The sequence below is a fragment of the Protobothrops mucrosquamatus genome, unplaced genomic scaffold, assembly GCF_001527695.2.
Source record: "Protobothrops mucrosquamatus isolate PMUCROS unplaced genomic scaffold, P.Mucros_1.0 scaffold516, whole genome shotgun sequence".
In the NCBI taxonomy this organism is placed as follows: domain Eukaryota; kingdom Metazoa; phylum Chordata; class Lepidosauria; order Squamata; family Viperidae; genus Protobothrops; species Protobothrops mucrosquamatus.
Genome location: NW_015386829.1, coordinates 405,055 through 430,659, shown reverse-complemented (window position 1 = coordinate 430,659; position 25,605 = coordinate 405,055). Strand labels below are relative to the sequence as shown.

Below are 25,605 nucleotides of genomic sequence, written 5' to 3'. Positions count from 1 at the left end.
ATTTAGTTCATACCTGAGTGGCCTAGTGTTTTTCCCGACTTTCTTCAATTTAAGCCTAAATTTTGCAACGAGAAGTTTGTGGTTTGAGCCACAGTCAGCTCCTGGTCTTGTTTTTACTGACCGTATAGAGCTTCTCCATCTTTGGCTGCAGAGAACATGGTCAATCTGATTTCTGTATTAACTGTCTGGTGATGTCCATGTGTAGAACCGTCTCTTGGGTTGTTGCAGAAGAGTGTTTGCTATGACCATCATATTCTCTTGACAAAATTCTATCAGCCTGTGCCCTGCTTCATTTTTTACTCCAATGTTAAACTTGCCTGTTATTCCAGTTATCTTTTGGCTTCCTACTTTAGCATTCCAATCCCCCATGATAATAAGGACATCATTTTCTGGTGTTGATTCTATAAGGTGCTGTAGGGCTTCATAGAATCGGTCAATTTTATCTTCTTCGGCACCAGTGGTTGGGGCATGGACTACTATGATATTGAATGGTTTGCCTTGGATTTGCATTGAAATCATTCTGTCATTTTGGGGATTGTATCCCAGTATTGTTTTTCCTACTCTTTTATTGACTATGAAGGCTACTCCATTTCTTCTGAGGGATTCTTGCCCGCAGTAGTATACTTGATGGTCCTCTGAATTAAATTCACCAATTCCTGTCCATTTTAGTTCACTGATTCATAAGATGTCGATGTTCAGTCTTGTCATCTCTTGTTTGACCACATCCAGCTTGCCTTGATTCATGGATCTTACATTCCAGGTTCCAATGGAGAAAAGATCTTTACAGCATCGGACTTTCCTTTCACCACCAGATGCATCCACAGCTGAGCGTCCTTTCAGCTTTGGCCCAGTCACTTCACTCTTTTTGGTGCTACTAGTACTAGCCCTCTGCTCTTCCCCAGTAGCATATTGGACACCTTCCAACCTGAGGGGCTCATCTTCCAGCGTTATATCTTTTTGCCTTTTGGTACTGTCCATGGGGTTTTCATGGCAAAGATACTGGAGTGGGTTGCCATTACCTTCTCCAGTGGATCACATTTTGTCAGAACTCTCTGCTATGACCTGTCCCTCTTGGGTGGCCCTGCATGGCATAGCTCATAGCTTCGTTGAGTTACGCAAGCCCCTTCGCCACGACAAGGCAGTAATCCATGAAGGAGGTGCCATCTTTTATTCTTTGTTTTATTACTGTATTATTTCATTGTTTTATGTGTTTTTATCTGTGAACCATACAGAGGTGTTGGAGTTGGTAGCAAAAACTTTCAAAAAATAAGTCTTAATTATTTTTTTAGTAAACTTTAGTAAACCTTTTTTTTAGTAAAAAGTTCATAAGGAGTTTCTGGTCACTAATAAATGTAAATGTTGAGCTTTCTCCAAGCAAACAAATTATTTTTTCATCTCTGCTAGTTCTGTCATCTTCATTAACCATTTCTCTGTTGTGGGCATTTCAGAGTCTTTCCATTTTGTCCTTATAACAGTCTTGCAGTAATGAGTGGTCTTGCAGCTGAAGATAAAAAAAATTAACTTGTTAACCTTGAGCAGCATTCCTAATCCATAAAGGACAACTGGTGCGTAAAATGAAATTTGCAAAGTTCCTGGTCATATCTGCCAGCTGCTTTTCAAGCAGGAACTATATAAGTCCAGGAGAAACTCCAAAATATTCACTGAGTTTGTGCAGGACAGTTAAGGTTAGAAATTCTCAATTTGGGGGGAACTGAAGGTCCTTAAATGTACAGTCACTTAGTTTTGTCAGGGTTAAATCAAGCCTATTATTCTCCTCCAGTACTTCACAGCCTCTAGGCACTTGGACAGAACACTGACAACTTGCCATACAGATGATACTGCATCCTTGTATTGCTCTGTCCATAGATCACCAGGGTTTCATCAGTTTCTTTTGAATACAGAAGCAACAACTACATGAGTAATAGTACTTAAGGCATTATTGCAAATAACATGAGATGGCAATAAGAGAATATTCAAGAATATTGAAAAATATAACATAACTCAAGACAACAATCAAAGAATAAAAAGAATTATATCTCTACTTTCAATCAGGGAAAGCCAAAGAGATGACAGTGAATGGGGCCCTTCAAAGCTAATATGCACACGTCCCTAGCATTCAAAGAATTCATATTCTACAAGCTCAAGATTCAATTAATTCAACAAAAAGTTCTTTATAGTGTTTATTGGACACTAATAAACACTATATTATATACAGAATGTATAACTAGAATGTACATTCTCTGTATGTTAAAGTATAATGTTTTGAAAGCAACACTGGGCTCATGTTTTGTAAGTAAACATTGTTTTAGTTTAATATTCATAAGTTATTAACAAGATATTTGGAAAAGAAAATAAGGTTAAAATGGGAATGTGATATTTAATGTGATATATTTTTAAAAAGGAATATCTGCACAAATTTGTGCTTGAAGCTAAGGAGATTCTAGTACATTTGACTGAAAATTCTTGATAGAATGCAAATGCTTGTTTTCTGCAGAAGTTCTGGCAATATTTTTGAAATAGTTTTGATAAATTTTATCAATATTCTAATTGAGATCAAGGTTTAAAACCTGCTTAAATTTATTTCTAGTTACTTTTCTATTATCTTTTCAGAGAGGGGTACTTCAATTTCTGTTTTTTTAAAATATTTTTCTGTTGTGGATTCTCATTGATTTAAAACAATTAAAAATAAAGCAAACATAATTAATGTCATTCTATTTGTTGCCACATTTGAAGAATTTCCCCACCCCCACATATTTGAAGAACATATGAAGGGTGATTGCAGGAAGCGGGTATGGCTAGTCTAGAGAAAAGGAGGAATAGGAGGGACATGATAGCAGTATTCCAGTATTTGAGGGGCCGACACAAAAATGAGGGGGTCAATTTATTTTCCAAAGCACCAGAAGGCAAGGCAAGAAACAATGGAGAGAAACTAATCAAGGAGAGAAGCAACCTGGAATTAAGGAGAAACTTCCTAACAGTGAAAACAATTAATCCATGGAACAGCTTGTCTTCAGAACTTGTAGGTGCTTCATCACTAGAGGTTTTTAAGAAAAGACTGGACAGCCACCTGTATGGAATGGTGTACAGTCTCCTGCATGAGGAGGGGGTTGGACTAGAAGACCTCTAAGGTCCCTTGCAGCTCTATTCTGATTGATTGATTGATTGATTGATTTAGCTCATAAACCCAAATATAATTATTATGAAGTTGAATGCAGCTAGAGAATCAAGTTGACATGTACAAAATTAATACTATGAATTAAACATTAAATATTTAAAAATAATACTATAATTCTCCAGCATGAGGATGGATAATCCATGGATGGATTTCCTGCTGTCCTTTTACCCAATAGACTAAGTCTGAGAGTTTGCCACGCCTCCTGCTGGGCTAGGCTGACCCAGTTCCAACTTAGTCTTGTACCCAGCAGGACGCTTTGGTTCATCACAGCAGGTTGTACATCCGTGGATTATCTATTTCTCTCACCCCCTTTTCAATTCCCTTCCAATATTGGCTTCTTTCAAAAATACCTCAATCTCTTGTGTCTATCCCCTTATCTGCTTGAGCTGCCGAGAGATAATCACCAAACTGAGTTGCGACTCTTCAGAGCAACTCAGCCGAGGCGCGGCGAAGCTAATCGGCTCAGCTGTTCAGCGGGCCTCCCGCGGAGCTCCGGACTCACCAGTGACCAGCTGGGCTTTGTTCCGGAGATAATTAATGTCTCCGGCTTACCGCTTTGACAGCGGCCGCCATTTTAAAAACCGCGAGGCAGCCGCTCTTTCCTCAGTAAAAGTACCGAGCCTGTTGAAAGTTTCCGAGGAAGCAGAGAACCGGAGAAAGATCTTAAATTGCACCTGGGGGTCTCCATCGACAAAGAACGCTGAATTTAGCATTTTTTTGCTCTCTTGCCCTATCTCATCAGAGGTATGGGTCTGCTGTCTCATTGACGGCCGCCATTTTGGATCGTGTTCTTTTGATGCCGTTTTTTCTGGCCTCAGTCATAGCCTTACAGGGCCTGAGGTGTCTCAACATTTTAAACTGGCACAAACATTTTTCAGAGCAATAAATAGCCCTGACAATTACCTTTGACATTGCCTCTGGCAATTTTGTGTTCATGGAAAATTCAACCACACTCTCCCATTACAAGCCTTGCTTGACATCTCAGACCTCCAATTAACTATCATTTGGCCAGTTCAGCATAGGATTTTTGAGGGAGACCCTATTGACTCACACCTAAGACACTGTGTTTCACAGTAAACTCATCAGGAGCTCATACTGGTTTTACCAGTGTTTAGAAGCTAACCAGCCAGAACCCAGCTCCTAATCCTATTTGAGATGCATCATCAGTCCTGTACTGAAGGATCTCCAATGACATGGCAGAAGACCAACAACCCCAGATTGCGCTAACTACCACCTCTCCAAGCAAAATGAAGCACAAATCCTCCAAATTGGAGGCGGCGGGGAAACTAAAGGCAAAGGCTAAGGCTATTTCTAGCAAGGCTCCATCCAAAGCGGCCGAAAAGCAGGCCACCATAAGACACATGGCCTTGGAGAAACAATTTTCCAAGGCCCAAAAAGAAACTCCAAGGGAGATTCCTCTCGCTTCTGCAGCTACATCCGAGGGCTCCCTCTTCGGTCCTCAACTAACAACTTCATTTCAAGTCCAAAGATCATTGTCCACAGACATGGAGACCAGGCAGGGGCCCAACATGCCCATTGGCCCTGATCCAAATTTCAATTGGGTAGCCCCTTCACCCAGTAATCATCCAGGCCCTTCAGCCATGTTCACACCCACTGCTGCCGGGCTCCGCCCCAATATCCCTCAAGCATTATGGCCAGAACAGCTCCAAACCCTGCTTGCGCAGGCATTTGCACAGAGTATTGCATCGTTGCAGAAGCCCAGACCTGCATCTCCAGTTCATTTCCACGCCGAACCCCTGGAATATGCTTGTTCTATTGCCTCTGATCATTCCTCTCGAGACAGGGGGTCATATTCGAATGCAGAAGAGCCACGGGACCCACCACTGTTGGAGGACGAGGAGGCATTTCCGGAACCTTCGTGGGGTTGTTTGACCCCACATTATTCAGATCCCTTCTGTCTAAGGCAACTACAGCAGCCAAGATTGAACCTGACCAAGAACCGCAACCCAACCCTTCCACCAGTCAAACTTCAGACCCTCTATTTTCTGAACCAACCGTGACCCAAAAACACATCTCTTGTCCCCCCTTTTTCCTCAATACCGTCAAGAAACAATGAGGTAGTCTTAGTGCTTCCCCTGCTCCAGGGGTCACTGATAGAAATTTTTTTAATGTGGCCCCTTCACTGATGGAACTACTAGAGGTCCCTATGGTAGATACCTCTTTAACGCCTATCTTTTCCTCCTCCACCATACCAGGTGACATGGCGGAAGCCTTGAGACCGGAGGAAAGAAAATCAGAATTTTCTTTGCCTAGGTCCCATCAGGCGTCCGCGTGGGCAGTGAAGGCTTCCACTTCCGCCTCCTTCTTTTCCAGAACATCCATCATATGGCTTCGAGAGCTTCAGGCCATGATTTCCCAGGAACAGGTTTGGGCCCACCACAATCTGGGTAAGTTGCTCACAACTGCCAAGTACATGGCAGATGCTACACTTCATGCAGCCAGATTTTCAGCCCGGGCAATTGCCGCTAATGTGTCCCACTCGCCGACTGCTCTGGCTGAAACAATGGCGGGCAGACTTAAAGTCCAAAGCAATCTCACCAATTTGTGTTTTAATAAATGACAAGCCAAAACACCAGAAGAAATCTTGTGAATAGGTAAGTCCTTTCGATTCAAGAAAAAAGGTACAGTCATACCTCAGGACTTGACTGCTTCAAAACTCTTCAAATTCAGTATTCAACATGTTTTGAAGCAGAAATCTTGTCCTGGAACTTGTCTTTTTCCCGGTAGTCGACATGCAAGGAAGAACTTGCTGATATCAGCTACCTCATGACTCACTATTTCCTCCAGCCGAAATAGCAGATCACATGGTGAGTCACATGGTTTTCTCAGTACTGATTGGTTTTAGTATTTGTCATTTCTTCCAGAATGAATTATTGATGGATACCAAGGTATCACTGTAATTTAGAGTGTGCCCTTTAGTTACACATCTGTTACATGTGTTAATCTATCATGTTGAGTATTAACAGGCAGTCATCTGAAATAAGGTTGCTCTGAGATGCACTTCCAGAACATTTTCCTCTCAAATTTGATGTGTTGCATAATCCTAGCCAGTGGAAAGAAATTATGTAAAGTTGATCTCTAATAACTGAGAAGGCACTCTTACTACTGGTCTGTTTGAAGATCGAGGTTGTAGAACATAGATATGTTGTTGTTGTTAATTGCGAAGTCGTGTCCAACCCATCGCGACCCCATGGACAACGTTCCTCCAGGTCTTCCTGTCCTCTACCATCTTCTGGGGTCCATTTAAGTTCACGCCTACTGCTTCAGTGACTCCATCCAGCCACCTCATTCTCTGTCGTCCCCTTCTTCTATTGCCTTTCCCAGCATTATGCCCTTCTCCAGTGAGTCCTTCCTTCTCATTAGGTGGCCAAAGTATTTGAGTTTCAACGTAAAGTCAAGGCCATGGTCTTCCCAGTTGCAATGTATGGATGTGAAAGTTGGACCATAAGAAAGGCTGAGTGCAAAAGAATTGAGGCCTTTGAACTATGGTACTGGAGAAGACTCCTTCGAGTCCCCTGGACTGCAAGGCGATCAAACCGGTCAGTCCTAGAAGAGATCAACCCCGACTGCTCTTTAGAAGAACATAGATATAGACATAGAATAATAGAGTTGGGAGGGACCTTGGAGGTTTTCTAGTCCAACTCCCTGCTTGAGCAGGAGACCCTATACCAGCAGTCCCCAACCTTTCCAGCTTGGTGGTGGCTCACACAAATGGAATAGCATATGCGAGCACAGGCGCCCGCTACTCGCATGGTTGGAGCTTTTTCCTCCCTATGTGTTTTAGCTGTGAGTGTAGAATTTCAGTTCAATGTTGGTAAGGAAAACGTTTGTATGCTCCATTTCTAATATGTATCTCACTCTATCATGCATTTCTCTGAAAGACAAAAATAAAAATACAGCAAAAAACTACACATTATTTGAAGTTGAGGTTTTATGAGTAAAGTGGATCAGTACATGAAAGAACCAAAAAAAGCCAACAAGAATTATTAATCATAGAAGCCAAGCACTTAAAATAGCAAATGGAGCATGATTGAAAAATTATAACTAACAAGTGATGAAAACCAGTAGCCTGAAGCATGCATAACCTTGGGCCTAATTTCATATAGTCTATGGGATATTTTCAAAAGTTTCCTGCAAAGTTTGGTATTTTTCTAATTTCAGGAAAGCTTCCTGGAGGGAAATGAAGACAGGGAAAAAAAGAATGATGGATGGATGGATGATCATTTCCCCTTTTGTGTCTGGCTCTGCGTTATACTTAGTTCACCTTGCATATCTTAGGCAATATGATGCACAACAAATTAGTATTGAAGAAATTAATTTTTTTTTGTATTGTATTGCCAGCAAGAGAGAGTTTTGGTAATAGCTACTGAGGTTACATAAAAGAAAAGAAAGAAAAGAAGGAAAGGAATTGTGATTACAAGCAAGATAATTAAAGTAAATGGACATTCTTGTAAGAACCTTTTCCATTTGAGAAATATTCACAAAAGAATACATGTAATGTTTTAGCAGAAATACTCCTATGGAAGTTAAGATTCAAATATTAAGAATTTTGATCTCTAAATGCTTTCCTAGTTTTAATTTTAAAAAAAATCCTAACTTGTTCTGATTCAGAAATTGAAACTTGCATTATACAGATCAAATAGTATCAATGTGGGCCTAAAGTCACTAGTTTAATATCTCAAAACTACAACTTTAGTCAGAGTTATATAACTAATCCCCCTCAGTAGTATTTCAAACTATAAATGATTTGTTGAATATAAATAAATTGTTTCTCCCAGTTTATCCATACAGTAAAAAGTTAAAAGTGAACACACCTGGCAACAATTTATTTTCTAACATTATTAATATGGATAACCAAAAAATCCCACAGGAAAGTTGGTAAGAACTATTAAATTTCTTGGTTGATAAGTTCCTCTGGGTAAATAAGGAAATTTGCTAATATAAATTTTACATAGTACACCATTATCTTCTCATTTCCATTAAGAATTGTCTAGCATTGGTTCAATCAAAATGTTCTGTTAAGAGAAATTAAAAGGCAAGTCTGTAAGTTTTTCATATAACATGAAGAATAGTTTTTAAAATCAAACATGTGCAATAAATCAATGAAAGTTTGCAAACCTGGGCGACTACTTAATAAGTTGGAATTCAACTGCAATGAAACTCTACTTTTGCAGAACCATTCAAAGAATTCAAGGGGACACCTTTCTTCTTCAAAATGGGAAATATTTTCTTGCTAATTTTGTTTGTGTCATGTTGTTTGAAACCTAATAGAGCCTGAGAAGAATTACCTGTTTCTAAGACTTGGAAATATCTGGTGGTTGCATTAAAGAAACTAGTTTAAAGCAAAAAAACAGAAACCTGATTACAATTGGGCAAAGAAAGAAAAAAGATTTATCAAAACATCTGTTTGGAATTAGTGATAACATCAGCAGGGAACCAGTAGTTCTCCAAACAATAGTCTAGGCAACTCAGTGATTGCCAAAAATACAAGCAAAGTCATAAAAAGCAGCAGGAAAAAAGAATCACCAGCAGGAAACAATGGAAGTTGCCAGGGGGTCCATTGAAAAGCTAATTGAAGCAGCAAGCTGAGACCTGCAGCCGGGAAGCATCCCTATTGAAGAAAAGCAAATAGTAGCTGAGACTACTACAGAAGAATTGTGGATTGATGAAGGGGGACGAAGTAAAAAGCAGACAAATAATTTATTTCACAAGAAAGATCAAGAGAGTTACAGGAAGAAAACTGTCCAACAGTAAAAAAATAAAATAAAATCAGAAACTGTTGCTGAAGCTACAGTATAGTATAGAAGAGACAAAGAACATAACATACTGACCATCATAACTGACCATTGCAAAGTGCTTTGTTAGTTATTTATCCTAACAAAAACAATCAAATAGAAAATGTAAAGCATGGCTTCAACTGCAGTGTAACATTCTCTTCAGTGTTCTTTAAGCTTCACTCCTTCTTTTGAAATGTTTGTATAACAACAATAGATGAATAAACTTTGATTATATTTTCTGATACCATAAAAAGTGGATTTTGTCTCATTATATGTCAAGTGGATTTTTTTTAAGAAGAATAGTATTTTATGAAAACCACTAATGACAAGTGGCAATTTTAAGGTTTATTATAATGTAACAGAAATTGGCTGCTTTATATTAATCAAAAAAGTGAAGTAATATGGAATACTTCTTGTGTAATCATGTTTACAAGTAATGAAAATACATCAAGATATCATAATCTAATATATAATAGTACAATATATCTTAATTTTTCTGAAGGGTATCTGTATCTGTTAACCATTTTCAGAACAATGTAAAATACAAATCAATAACAAAACAATAGCCATTATTTAGTCTGGGGGAAAAATATTCCTACTTGTAAAACTCTTCTTACATGAATCCATCCCATTCACATATTATGCAGTAAGATCAGTAAGACAAAAGAAAAGCAGTTTAGATGTTGCAATATTCCATACAATGTATCAATACATTCCACACAATGTATCAGTGCTTATCGCAAAGTACTTTCTCAAACAACAGCTAGCCTACGTGACCAACAGCTATGTCACGTATACCTAAGGTAATTCCCTTGTTTCCTGAAGAGCACAAAAAGACCGTATATGACCGTATATAGCGCAATCTGATCGCCTTTTGTTTGCTTTCACCGTTCCGGAGCGTAATAATTCCAAACCTACTTCCAGATATCAATGGAAGGTTTTGCCACAAGGAATGCTGAATAGCCCGACCATGTGTCAATATTATGTTAATCAAGCCTTGCAACCATATAGAGATCTTTATCCTCAATTTCTTGTCTACCATTATATGGATGACATTTTAATAGCTTCCCCAGGACCAAAGGGAACAGTCTCACTAACGCTACCTCACTTAATTACTCATCTTGCAATGGCAGGGCTACATGTAGCACCTGAAAAAATTCAATCACAATATCCTTTCCAATATCTGGGACACAAGTTGCTTGCCTCTGCAGCAACTCCTACTTTACCCCAACTGACTTTATCACCTAATCCTACCCTTGTACAGCTACAACAATACCTTGGCGCCCTTAACTGGGCCCGACCGTATCTTTCTCTTCCTACTACAGTACTATCTCCTTTATTTCAAGCACTAGCAGGGTCTCTTAAACCTGCTGACCGTATTTCCCTCACTCCATCTCACCATTCTGCCCTCAAAGCTGTGAATAAGGCTTTGAAGACTCAATGGGTTGACCGAATATTCCCTAATCTTCTCCTCAGCCTTGCTATCCTCCCCACTCCCTCATTACTTACTGCTATCATTTTCCAAATCAACCCTCACAAACCACACTCTTTACATATTGCTGAATGGCTTCATTTGCCTCATACACCTAGAGCCTCCATTACCACAAAGGCTACTCAAATTGCTTTACTTATCCAAAAGGGAAGACACCGTAGTAAAGCACTCATTGGAGAAGACATTCAGTCCTTGTATGTTTATTTTAAATTGCACCAATGGGACTCATTATTTCAAAATTTGGACGAATTACAAAATGCTCTAGAAAATTGGCCTGGACATGTCTCATGCCATCTTCCCTCTGATCCTCGCCTGCAATTAATAAAGACAGTTCCCATTCTGCTTACTTCTCCTATCAGTGATCAACCTCTTCAGGATTGTCTCACCATCTTCACGGATGGATCAAAGACTATTGGTGCCTGTGTTTGGATGGATTCTCATAAATGGCATACACAACACACCACACAACAGGCCTCAGCTCAAAAAGCAGAACTTGCTGCTTTCATATTAGCCCTTCAATTATTTCCTTCACAACNGCCCTTGTTGACACTTTTTACAAAATTACAACACCTCATTCAAAAAAGATCACATTCATTTTTTGTAGCTCACATAAGAAGCCATCAACAGCTCCCTGGATTTTTGTCTGAAGGTAATCAAAGAGCTGATGCAGCATGTCACTTACTGCCTATTACCATAGTTGCCCCAAAAAATAAACCACTGACAGCTGCTCAAAGTCATAGCTATTTTCATCAGAACAAAAAAGCTTTAATGAAATCTTTTGGAATTTCTATTGCAGAAGCCACTGCAATCATACAACAATGTTCTACTTGCAGTAAACAAGCTAAAGCAATCCCTCAGGGAGTTAACCCTAGAGGCATTCAAGCTTGCGATACTTGGCAAATGGACGTGACACAATATACTCCATTTGCTCCTTGGAAATATTTACATGTTTCTGTGGATACCTTTTCAGGATTCATCATGGCCACACCTCAGAGAGGTGAAACCACCAAACAAGTAATTAATCATTATATTCGTACCTTTACAGTGCTGGGATGCCCAAAAACGCTTAAAACTGATAATGGACCTGCCTATATTAGTGCACACTTTTCACAGTTTTGTGATCAGTGGTCCATTATCCACAAATTTGGTATTCCCTTCAATAGCCAAGGCCAGGCTATTGTTGAGAGAGCAAATCAAACTTTGAAAAACGCTTTATTTCGACACATGGGGTCCAAAGGCTTCAGCCCCCCTTGCCTCCCGACTCTGCAAGACATTCTCAATACTTGTCTTTATACGTTAAACTTTCTTAATCTCACTGGTACTCCTTCGCTTTCTGCAGCATCCAGACACTTTACTAAACCTCCTATTTCTGGATCCAGACCTTTTGTTTATTACAGGCAGTTACCTGATCCTGAGTGGAAAGGCCCAGCTGAACTCATCACTTGGGGGCGAGGATACGCTGCCTTACAGCTACCAGACAAAGTCCTGTGGGTTCCTGCATGCTGTGTCCGCCCCTACTTGGTTCCTCTTAACTCTATCATCTCCTCATCGGACATATCCTCATTGTTCCTGTGACTGTGATTGTGCGTCCAAACCCTCTGTATCTATCATGTGGCTCTTGCTTATGATATGGGCAATGATCGTTACATCAACTACAACACTTTATCCCTACCTGACAATTCCCCCCAATGGATCCAAAGTCCGTGGTATCACTCAGCATAGACTTAAGCGTGCTTTGCAGAACACTAATCCTCATCAACCTCGCAATTACACTTGGCTTGTATCTGACTTTGAAAATCAAATCCTTTTCCAAATATCCAATTATACCATCTGGCCCTGGTTCCCTATCCTCCACTTTGACTTTGCTGAAATGGGAACAGGGGCCAACAAATTCACCAGTAAATCACTTCAGTCTAATCAGTGGGACAAACAGGGCTCCTGCACACCTTCACCTAAAGAAGCCACATGGTGGTACCTGTATTTTTGCCCCCGACCTACGTCTACAGAACAGCATTCTTCCTGTGGCACCATAGTCAATAAATATTGCAAAAGTTGGTCCTGTGTTTCAACTGGCTACATCTACTGGACAGCTCCTCAGAACGATGACCTTATCTCCATCACACGTCGCTCTGGCAAGCCTTCCGCTCCTTCCTGTGATAACTTTCATTGTTGCGGACAACGTATCAATCCAATGAACATTACCTTTACCAATACGGGAAAACAGTTGTCCGCTGCTCAATGGGCCGTTGGCTATTCTTGGGGGGGCAGGGAGTGGAGTGGTGAGGATGACGATGGTAACATCTTCTCTATTCGCCTCTCCTTACAGTCCATGCACTCCCCCCCTGTTGGTCCTAATACAGATATCCAATCTGCTTTTCTTCAACCTGATCAACCCTCCAATCCTGATCCCTTAATAGCCCTTGTTAATGCTTCTTCTCTCCTTTTGAAAGCCACCTTGAATAATTCTGCCCAAACTGACACATGTTGGCTTTGTTTATCTGCGAACCCCCCTTTTTATGAAGCTGTTGGTTCCATCGAACCCATCTCCAACTCCACAAATGATGCCATGTGTAGATGGAACACCACCTCCATCACTATTACTTCAATTACTGGCCACGGTTGTTGTCTAGGAAATATTCCTAGCAATTACTCCCATTATTGTGCCAATGCCACTACAGGTAAATATGCTTGCCAGCTGTGGCTAACCAAGGAAAGGTCTGGTACTGTTGCCACCGCAGGCTACAATCAGGTTTTTACATTAAATCCCACAGGTAATATCTCCCCTAGTCTACAAGGACAATTTTTTGTTCCTGGCAACAATTCTATATGGGCTTGTTCCACTGGCGCCACCGCATGCGTCAGTGGTAGCATCCTTATTAATCAGAAGGCCTTTTGTATCCAGGTTCGACTTGTTCCAAAAATAACATATTATTCTCCACAGGACTTTATCTCTTTAATGGAACCTCCTGAATATCATCTCCGCGCTAAACGTGAAGTTGTTACTGCTATAACCTTGTCTGTGTTAATGGGATTGGGGGTTGCAGGTGTCGCTACTGGAACAACTGCTTTAATTGTACATAACCAACAAATTTCTCGCCTTAGCAAGGAGATCGATGAAGATCTTTCTCGCATTGAAACCTCCATTACTGCTTTACAAACATCTCTTTCATCCCTTGCTGAAGTTGTTTTACAAAATAGACGTGCTTTAGATTTGCTATTTCTTAAGGAAGGGGGTATGTGTGTAGCCCTCAAAGAAGAATGTTGTTTTTATTCTGATAAATCTGGAATTGTTCAAGATTCAATGCATGAACTACGCAAAAGATTGAAAGATAGGGAACAGGAACGTGCGTCCCAACATTCATGGTATCAAAGTATGTTTAATTTTTCACCATGGATCACAACCTTGTTTTCGGCTATAGCTGGTCCCTGTATCATTTTGTTATTACTTTGTATGATAGGTCCCTGTGTATTCACTCGTGTCTTGCAAATTTTGAAAGATCGGTTAAACGGTCTTGATTCCAACATTTCAAAAATTAATGTCATGTTAGCATCCAGCACATGGTATGAGGAAATCAAAGTTACTGAAACAACACCTGAAAAAATGGCCCTACTGACTCTATCAGACCTTGAATCATTTGATACTGAGCACGACTCTGTCACATATTATACAGCCAAAGGGGATCCTCGGATACTTATGAACTTGTAATCACTCGCCTCGGAGGAGGTAGGTGGCAGCAAGGAATAGGTTAGAGGCTTGCCCTTACAAAACAAAAACAGAGGAGATGTTGCAATATTCCATACAATGTATCAATACATTCCACACAATGTATCAGTGCTTATCGCAAAGTACTTTCTCAAACAACAGCTAGCCTATGTGACCAACAGCTATGTCACGTATACCTAAGGTAATTCCCTTGTTTCCTGAAGAGTACAAAAAGACCGTATATGGCAATAAGGAAATGCTTCCTTCTTTCTGAGATGTAACCACTCCCATACTTGCTGTACGCTAATAAAAGTAGGTGCGTAAGATCTCAAGGGGCCTTTTTCGCTCCTGCTCCTACACACCTTACCAAAGGAAGATGTTGTCCGTGTCTTCTTAAGCTGCGCGCAAGGTCCGATAGTCAGTCCGACTATCGTACATCACCGGTTCCACAAATCACCCTGTAAAGGGCCAAACCGTATCATTTAGATTTCTATATAAACTAGACCTCTACTTAGGCAAGGTATCTGCTAATATGGAAAGTCAGAAACATAATCCTTTCCTGTAGACTTCCTTGTCCAACAGGCTATTTTAGGCATCATGATCTGAATAAAATTGTACAGGAAAATGGTTTATTAGCTGGTTAGAGCCAAAGACTGAAGACATCATCCCACTAACACTTATGATAAGGAAAATTGGATAAAAAAAAATTATGAATAACTTTAAAATATATATCAAGAAAAAATATACTACCTTAATTATAGCATAGGGACACCCATCTACAGATTAATTATGGAGACCAGGAGAACTCCATAACCTCTTTCCAAGACCACCCTCAAACTGTAAAGCACTATGTGAATAACAATTTCTTCACAAACGTCATTAAAACTATCAAGGAGTCAAAAGTATTAAAGATAACATGATAACAACTATTTTTCTTTTCAAAGGACTATCTGCAAATGAAGGAAACCAATTATACAAGGACATTTACAAAGGTTAATACCACTGATTTATAAAGATTACATTCTATTTCAGCTGATTATTATTGTCTTTTCAAAACTGAAAACTGATCAATAATAAATTCATGCTTACCTTATACCAAATTTAGAAGTAAATTTAGTATATAATTTTAGAAACATTTTGAGAATGTTTTCTAAGTATTCTTCACTGTAAAAAACAAGTGGACCAGAAACTGCTGCTTCTTGAGGAAGGTTTAATTAGTTTTCCTGCACATTACAGAGGTTTAGACTATATGTTCCAAGTGGTCCCTTCCGGCTCCACACTTTTAAAATCCTATAGTTATATGAACTATTTCTCTAACTATAATTAAGTATGCATAACAATTCCACTCCCAATCAACATTTTATCATTTCAATTACTAAATCCCAGCCAAATTTTGAAAAGAGAACTGCTACGGTATCTCAAAAACTCAAATCATGGTTTAAAGGAAGTTGCAGGTATAAAGGAATGTTTTTTTTTAAACTAATAGTTAGTACAGTTCTAAAATTTACCTTGAGTATTGCTTACCTCCTTAGACAAAGGGAAAAGCAAGATACCAAAGTACAAGAGGTGACAAAACTTTGTGCATTTGTTTCTGTGTGAATGATATCACACAGTGGCTGAATTATATAAAAATACAAAGAAAAAGAATGAATTAAAAATGTTATAAAAAGTACTGCAAGTGCATGTTTATGAAGGCCACTTTTTCCCCCCAAACTGAAGATAATTATAGAAAGGCTTTTCCAGAAGTTATGATCTGTCTAATGTGATCTTTCTCTGTCCTTAAACAGCAGGATTTCTCCTATACTGTACAGGCCTTCATAATTACTTTATTTCAATGTAATACTTTAATGAAGATGAGTTTAATTAAATTAAATTTCTTCCTAGTGGTTACTCAATCAAAATGCAGTCTACCCTCATTATATTACCAGTAGGAGTCCAACATTATAAATACTACAAGAAAGGTTGTTTTAATGAGAGTGGTCATTATGTGCTATACTTGGAGGTAAGTAACCGACTTTAAATGTCACAATAGATGACTTTATATTAAGATGAAAGGGAATTTCTTTTAGTTTCTCATTGGTATTTTATTCTAGGCATTGCCTAGAATAAAATAGTAGAATAACTATGGAAAGATATTGTCTGTTATATTAGATTGAGAAATAAATATCATGTTTTCATATATGGTAATCATTTCTTAATGTTTCAAATATTCTAACCGTGAAAACTTCATCCATGTTATACTTATTAATATTGTGTTTTGCCAACAACTTTTGATACTACTCAATTAGTATATTCTGAACTGTGTGCGGAGTTTGTTAGTTAAAAATATTGCTTAGCAGAGAAAGTATTAAAATTTGGAATTGAATGGAATTGCCAAAAAGGAATAGAAATACAACATACAATTCAATATTATATCTATGTTAAACTAGTTGCACTAGTTAGCAGTGCAACTAGTGAGATAATTTCTCTGAGAGAAATTCAAAAATTAAGATTAAAAAGAAATTTAATAAAAAATAAAAAATTACACCATTTGAAGTCAGACAGGAATTATATTCATTAGGAACACTAAGCCAGGGATCACACCTGAATTCTACTGCTTTTCTCTTTTCTCATTGAGAAGAAACAAGCAGGCAATATTACCAGTATAGACTAGCTCATGCCAATTCTGGGTAACAAGGGTGAGTAAATAGCAGCACCCAAAGAAGATAAGCAGCTTCAAAGAGTAACCAGAAAAAACAACAACAGAAGCGTAGAAGTCTTTGCAGGATTAACACGAAATTAGAAGTGATTAACAGTATTAAAAGATTTTAGGATTAAAGATTAAAAGTTAAAAAAACCAAAGTGGATGGTGGGAAGGAGAAGGATGAAAGCATCTGTATACGTTATTTTGAACAAAATGCTGATGAACAGATAAAAGAATGAATATTCCTTGGGAAAACAGAAATTAACAGTTGATCACATTAAATCAATATTTTCTTTTCTAAGTATCTGAATCTCAAGAAACACATGGGTACAAAACATAAAAATCATCTGCAAAATCTGTTTTGCTTAACAAAGTCTTGTATCTTTAGAAATATGTCACAATTACAGTCAATTATAAAAATACTCCCATTATGCTTTGGGAACTTCTGAGAACAGAAGATGTGGAGGTCGACAGCTCTTTATCTTAAGTTTTGAGGTTAAAGAGAACTAAACAAACAGATGTCTTGGAAAGAGAAAGTATTTTAATTTGTGCTATTGAAAATGGATGCAATAATGGACAAATGTTAAGATTCCGGTTAATGCATATATTGCTATTCATCTCAACTTTGCCTAGTTTTTCCTCTTACACTAGGTCTATGATAAGATTTAAGGTCTAATGCCATTTGAGAATGACAAACTGAGTATGAACATTATTCAGCTCATATTTTTTTTGTACAATACAGAGAATAATAGCTTTTTATGTCTATCATAGCTGTGGAACTATAAAACAATGGTAGCTCATCCCAATGGGATCGGCTCACCCCACCTATGCTGGCAGAGAAAGGCACGCAGCAGATCCTATCAGCCACATTATACCAGTTCGCAGGATCCAGGAGAAGGGCCTTCTCTGCCGTTGCACACATATATAATTGCAAGATAGTTCTTTATGTTGAAATATTAAGAATCTAATAGAAAAAGGGGTAATTCGGAACTTTTATACTTAGAAATAATGAATTAGGTTTGGCCAAGTCGAAGCTAATTACAATAAATCAACAATCCTTACTTCATATCCACTGTGTCTCACACTATCCCAACCTGGTGTCCTTCGTGATTTGGTGGACTTAATCATTAATAATCTCTACCAGCATAGTATTTATATGTAAAAAATACAAGAAACAGAGAATTTCACATAATAAATGTATTCAATTTTCTGGTGAATACTGATTTATACAGTATTGTTTTACTATTGTCCTGTAATATTTTAAACTGTTATTCTTATAAATCATACATAGATGTTCCAGCATAAACACTGAAGAAATAAAGGTGATTTAACTTGTAAATACTGACCCAACTTTTTAATGATACTAAAAAATTATCATATGCAACAAGCTATTTATATTACTTTTATTTAATTTTAGTATTTCATTTTTCTAAATAATTTCTTACAAATAATGTATGATGTATAATGTGTGATATAATTTTACAAAATATACACTAAAATCATACTCATCAGTAACTAAATCTAATAAGGATATTCATTTAATTATTTCTATTCCAGGTTTCATGGTATTTTGCAAAGTAATTCCTTAAATAGTATAGCAAATCATATAAAAACTCTTACAAATCAAACTTCAGAAGAGTACAGGTACAAACATAATGGAGCCTGCCCATTAGGTTCGTAAGTCAAAAAATTCATTAAATTCATTAATTAAATCAAATGGATTGTTAAATGAATGAAGATCTGACTTACTATTTTCTCCACTTTGTTAATTGATCTCTGCCTGAACTGAGATTGGGCCACCCATCAGCTGTTTGCTTGCCCTCGGGATCTAAATGCCTTAAGCTTCTCCAATTTTCTTGAGGATTTTCAGAAAAACTAAAGGAAAACTGCATCTAACTGGAAGAGTTAATGGATCAACCTGTCCAATATATCCTGAAAAATGTACATTAGGTTTTCAATAAATACCAGGAAGGGCTTTTTTCTAATATCAATTTTCAATTAATTTAATAATTTAATAACCTTAATATTAATTTTCAAGTTATTTTTATAATGAAAAGCAAATCCTAGTTCTCTTTGAAAGACTGAGTGAAATGATCTAGGAAGAAATGCAGTAAGATAGCAGACTCTTTTAGGAAAAAATAGTATTGCATTTTTGTTCAATGGAATTGCTTTACTTTCCCTTTAGAAGGAATTAAATGTCAGGACAGAATTATGTAATATGTAGTTAGAGCCAAAAACAACCCCAATGTTACAGAAAGACAATTAATATAAAAGGATATCAGTCATCTATTTGTGTCACATGCTACATTCTTGAAGCTCAGATAACAGAACCTGAAGTGATCTTCAAGTTAAGTAATCTGAGCTCTTGGAAATTAAAACAAACTGTCATGAAAAAATTCCCAATTTGAGTAACTCTATACTGCAGGTACATTTTTTGTTTGTTTCAATGCCAATATCTATTGTGTCCCATAGTTTTAAATGGTTTTACCATTGACATTTAACTTATTCAGTATGGCTAATGTGGTTTGGTGATTAAAAAGTTGGGCTGGAGAGAATTCAAGTCCACTCTCAGCCATGGAAATTCATCAGTTGACTTTCTGGAGATAAAATTAGAACGTATCTCTATTAAGGCACCTTGAGATCATGGATAAAATAAGTAATATAAATTTAACAAATAATACTATATTATTTCTAGATATCTAGATTTATGGATATTGAATATATTCTATTATGATCCTTACAAGTACTTAAATTGAACATTTGTTTCTTTTTTTCCTGGCTCTTCAAAATATTGATGATTGAAATTCAGTTATTAATTTGAAGATCACTTCATATTCTCCTGAATTATATCATGGTATATCATGATATGACTAAAAGAAAACATGATAAATAGTGCATCCTTGTTTAGTGACCACAACTGGGACTAGAAATATGATCATTAAGTGAAGTAGTCACTGAGTGAAACTGCAAAAGTGTTTATGATATTACTTCATTACTTTACAAAGCTTGTAAATGCAAGGATTTGCTTTTTCATCACCTTTGTAACTGTGAATGGTTGCTAAACAAGGTAGCCACTAAATGAGCACTACTCGTATAGTGGAGAAAATCAGGCATAAAGATGTATATAAATTACTTTAAATTAGGAAAGAATCATTTTCTAAAATATATGTATTTGATTATATATAATCACAGATAAAATAGAAAATAAAACCTGACAGTATAATACTGGAAGAATTTTCATTTCTGTCAATCATACAATGCTGTGAATATGTGAGTTAAGGGTGATCCTATATTCACTGGCACAAGGTACTGGGACAAGATTGGTAAGACATAATAAAAGTACATATAAATTTCCTATAGTACAAGAAATATGGAAACAAAGTATTAAAGTAGAACCTAAGTTATAAAAACAAAACAACTTTAATCAAAATACTTTATGAGTAAAATACTGGAATTCTACTAGATTATTAGACTATTTAATGAATATATAGAGACATGAGTTTGCATCTATGTAATATGCAGAGCACATCATGAGAAAGGCAGGGCTAGATGAATCAAAAGTTGGAATTAAGATTGCCGGGAGAAATATCAACAACCTAAGATATGCAGATGATACCAGTCTAATGGCAGAAAGTGAAGAGGAACTAAAGAGCCTCTTGATGCGGGTGAAGAAGGAGAGTGCAAAAGTTGGCTTCAAACTCAACACTAAGAAAACCAAAATCATGGCATCCGGCCCTCTCAATTCCTGGCAAATAGATGGGAAGAAATGGAGGTAGTGACAGATTTTATTTTCCTGGGCTCCAAGATCACCTCAGATGGGGACTGCAGCCAAGAAATTAAAAGACGCTTGCTCCTGGGGAGGAAAGCTATGGTAAATCTAGACAGCATACTAAAAAGCAAAGACATCACCCTGCCAACAAAAGTGTGTATAGTCAAGGCCATGGTTTTCCCAGTTGCAATGTATGGATGTGAAAGTTGGATCATAAGAAAGGCTGAGCGACAAAGAATTGAGGCCTTTGAACTATGGTGCTGGAGAAGACTCCTGCGAGTCCCTTGGACTGCAAGGCGTTCAAACTGGTCAGTCCTAGAAGAGATCAACCCCGACTGCTCTTTAGAAGGCCAGATCCTGAAGTTGAAACTCAAATACTTTGGCCACCTAATGAGAAGGAAGGACTCACTGGAGAAGGGCCTAATGCTCGGAAAGATTGAGGGCAATAGAAGATTGGGATGACAGAATAAGGTGGCTGAAGCAGTAGGCATGAGTAGGCTGAGTCACTGAAGCAGTAGGTGTGAACTTAAATGGACTCCAGAAGATGGTAGAGGACAGGAAGACCTGGAGGAACGTTGTCCATAGGGTTGTGGTGGGTCGGACACGACTTCGCAATTAACAACAACAACAACAAAATGTATATAAGTAACATTGTATTACAAATAAGATATTATAGGAGATAACATTTGTATGTGTTTAAAAGACTTGGAAGAAAAAATGTATATTACAAACATCAGTAAATTAAAAATATATATAACTTCCTACATGGGGATATTTTGTCACTCCACCGGTGGTATTAGGTTTCTGGTCTGACAGACAAGAACAAATTAGATTGTCTCATGGCAAAAGGGACTTCTATATGTAGATGACACTATAAAAGGACTGCAGAAAAGCCCCTGGGCTAGGATCCTCCAGAACACATCGACAAATTAGATTTACAAAAGGAATTATTATTTTACTTTATTCCTTCCAATATTGCATAGGGTAAAAAACACTGAAGTAGGCTTTTATTCATGTAGGTATATGTGCTGGTGATATACTTTAATTTTTTTTGGTTATTTTGAAGTAGCTTTATCTGACAAATAGCCACCCAAAATTATGTGGCAAGGATGTAGCCATACAAATGCAGTAAGTAAAATGTCTGTCCTTCTATATTTGAAAACATGATTTTATATCAAACATTATATTAATATAAGAAAGAAGGATATTTAGAGGGATTATTTTTGACACTTTTTCTGTTAGTTCTGCTTTCTCCATGGATAGATCCACATAATTATCTTTGCAAAAAGATTTGTCATTATTTAGTCTTAGAATATAACTTGAATATAACATAATTCACAAATAAGTCTTTATTCAAGTCTGTGTTGCAGGTGCAAAGGGTAGCTTAGCTCCATCATGCCAGCAAAAGGCACAACTTTAAGGAATTGCATTCAGGTGCCATGTAAACAAGCCAGTGCATTCCAAAGCACAATTAAAAACAGTCAATAGGAACACAGTGACACGTATGATAGATAGAACATATAATATGATATAAATGTGCAAGAAAAAATAACTGCTTCTAATTCCTTATTAATATATAAAATAGTTATAAAATATAAAATTTGTCAGTCTTGATCTTACCCCACAGGGTCTAGAAGTATTTTCACATTTTACAATTGATTTTTAGTACAACTGTTCAAGTAATCTATGATTTGTCCATTTGAAGTAGATCATTTTATCTCTGAACCATCCAAAGTCTTCATAGCCAAGATCAACTTCCAATTTGTCTATGGCATCCAAGTCAGAATTTTTAGAAAGCTTGACAGTCTTGAAGTCATTCCATTTACTCAGAAGTTTTTTTTTAGTTACAAGATATATTAAGAAAACTGCTCTTCATTTAGAAAAAAGCTTGGTCTCCATGGATGCTAGAGCTTGATATTATCATTTTAAACATTTGCTAAACTTAACTTTCCTCCCAAGAGCCTCCTTCTTTCTTAGGAACCACTTTAAGTCAATCTATTTAACAAAAGGTTAGTGACAAGCTTCACCCTGTAAGACTTTTGTTGGAGAGCCTGTTCCCATTAGGCTTCGAAAGTATTCTCAAGCAGTGTTCCCTTGATACTGATCTTTAAATTAAACTACCTTGTTTCCAGTCTCACAGCACATGGGACCTATTGAAGCAAAATGTGCCAACTTCATACCTTTTCTCTATCAGATCCTGAAATTTCATCAAGTCTTTCTTCACTCTGACCAGGATGGATGCATTGCCTTCTGTTATTCCATTGAGTAACTGAGAAACATAGGCCCATGCCCCATATAACGTCCTCAGGAGGACTGTTCAGAGACTCCTTGAGCCTTAGCAATATTATGGCTTGTCACATAGTCAGCCAGATGTTTAAACTGAATTTGGCATTGTTCTCCACCTATTGAATTCTTCCCAAGGACCCTCAATAAACAGAACTCATTGTTTAATGCTGTTAAAGATATTGTCACAGAATGTAAGCTATTCCAAGTAAAACTGCCTTTTTCAATTGACTGATTTTGATAATGGTAGTGGTGTTCACCTTTTTAGAATTCCACCTAAGATGCCTATTGTAATTGGGTTAGCATTAGGGTATCTTTGCTTTATTTTGCATAGTCATTCTATTTCTATTTGCAGGTGTTTGTGATTTTTTTTCCAGTTCTTTCTCTTCTATTCTGCTGTCTCCAGATACTGCCATGTCCACTATCCAGACATTTTTGTCTTTCTTATTAACAATTCTCAAGTCTGGGGTGTTATGTGGCAGGTGTTTTCTGTTTGAATTCAAAAGCCCCAGAGCATTTTAGATTCTTCATTTTTCTATTATATTATATTTATCTATTTTGTGGTCCCACCAGTTCTTGCAAACAAGTGGTATTTCTTGCAGATATTACAAAGCATTATTTGTGCTATTTTGTCATGCTATTGCCTATAGTCAGTGTGTGTGATCTTCTTGCAGCAACTAACTAGTTGGTCCAGTTTCTTCTGCTTCTTTGCAGAGGGCTACATTTGCTATTTGTTGCTGTCTTCTCAGTTCTAGCTCTGCATATATTTGTTCTTAATATTTGGTGTTGTACAGCCAGAATTTGTCTATTTCTTCAACTTTCCTGCTCTTAGCTATTGTCATGTCTTGTTCCTATCTGCTTTGCCTGCTATTTTTTTAATGTACCTTGCTATTCCCTGTCTCTTCTCTATTCTTCATTTTATCTTTCTTGTAGGTCAGTTTGGTCTCACCAGTACTCATATTACAAGCCTCTCTGGTATACTAGCTTCAATGCATTTCCTTCACTGTCCTTTAGATATTCTTCCAATGCTTCTTCAACTATTTGGTATACTTAAAACATTCCCTCGTCCACCTCCTTGGCTGAAGCTGTTGCTGAGGCTTGCAGGCTCGCCGGCAGCAGGCAGCGCATCCATGGATGTTGGGGCCGGTGCCTGCAGTCCGGTGCCTCGGTGGCTCGTCAAGGAAAGGCCCCACAACGGGAGCACATCTGTGGACATTGGGGATGACCTGCCCACGGTCCAACGCCTCGCCGGCTTGACAAGAGGAGTTCCCGCGGTGGCATGAGGGGCCTCCCTCGCAGGCCATGGCGCAGGACACGGAGCGGTGCGGTGCTGTGGGAGGCAGCACAACAAGGAGAGGGGTTACCTGCTTCCTGGAAAGCTGGACTCTGTGTGCCAGCCGGAACGTGGAAAGGAGGCAACATCCCGATTGGCTGCTTTTGAACTCTGCAGGCCGGATGGTGGCTTGTGGGCTGGGGGGTGGGGCTTGTGTGCAAAGAGGCTATGTAAAACGCTGGGAGCAGTTCACTCCCAGCACTAACTTTTTTCTGCACAGATTAAACAACCATTTGTCACCAGTACCTGCTTGCTGGCTCTTTCCTGGGCACCGAGGACGTCTTGACACATGTCACTTTTAGAAGAAAACAACCCCTACTATCTACCCTAACCCACTTCAGTGAAGCCCCTCTGAAATTGAACAAACACTTTCATAGCCTCCCCCTGGAGGAAAATATGCAGACACCTATAAAAGAGAAGTCATCAATAGATTCTAAAAAGTAGACACAATCCAGAATTCCTGTGACAGGAAGAATAGTATCCCAAAGTTCCTTAGGAAAAAAAGGTGAATATTGGTGATAAGAGATTTAATTCTTGGGGAATAAAAATTATAGTCTGCAGATCAGTCAGTCTAGGGAGGTATGTTGCCTCCCTGGAGGAAAAAATCAAAAATGTAACTGAGAACCTTACTAAAATAATCAACTCCACAGATTACTATCCCTTTCTTCTCCTACATGATGGGACCAATGTCACAACAATGAATCTAAAAACAATAACAAGAGATTACAAATAGCTAGGGAAGAAAGTTAAAGAATTAGGAGTTCAAGTGGTGTTTCTACCTATACTTCCAACAAAAGGCCAACCAATGAGAGAGCAAAGGATTTTAGAAACGAACCACTGGTTTAAAAACTGGTATCGTCAAGAGAACTTTGGTTTCCTAGACCATGGTCTGCATTACCTACAGGAAGGGCTACTGGCAAGGGATGGAGTGAACCTCACAAGAACTGGAAAGAATATATTCGGAAAATGACTGGCTCATCTTATCAGAAGGGGTGGGGCAATCTTCAAGACCTAATTCCAAACAAAAACCATTAGATAACCAACCATATAAGGAGGTAGGGAGTAAGGAGAAAGAAGAAGAAAAGGAAAAACACAATGAAGTTGAGAGTAATGGAAAGGATGGAAAACCCAGATACAAAGTAGGTAGGAGATACAAGAAATATACCCAAGACCCATAAAGGACTCAAATGCCTATACATGAATGCTCAAAGTTTAGGGAACAAACAGGGTGAATTTGAACTACTAATACATAAAGGCAAATATGATATAGTTGCCATTACTGAAACATGGTAGGATGAAATGACTGGAATGTACTGATAGACAGGGCTTTTTTTCTCGGAGAAAAGGTGGCGGAACTCAAACCTGGCCA

The 25,605-nt window shown here is 38.0% G+C and overlaps 1 protein-coding gene across 1 annotated transcript; it reads left to right on the top strand.

The window, feature by feature from the left end:
- Nucleotides 1-12,101: 12,101 nt before the first annotated feature.
- On the top strand, nucleotides 12,102-14,171 carry LOC107288278 (MLV-related proviral Env polyprotein-like). The gene has a single exon (XM_015816876.1). The coding sequence runs from the start codon at nucleotides 12,102-12,104 to the stop codon at nucleotides 14,169-14,171; it is 2,070 nt and encodes a 689-aa protein (XP_015672362.1).
- The last annotated feature ends 11,434 nt before the right edge of the window (nucleotides 14,172-25,605 follow it).

Bases quoted from the DNA above. Each gene is read 5' to 3' on its own strand.
- LOC107288278 (XM_015816876.1), top strand. From the start codon at position 12,102: ATGATCGTTACATCAACTACAACACTTTATCCCTACCTGACAATTCCC.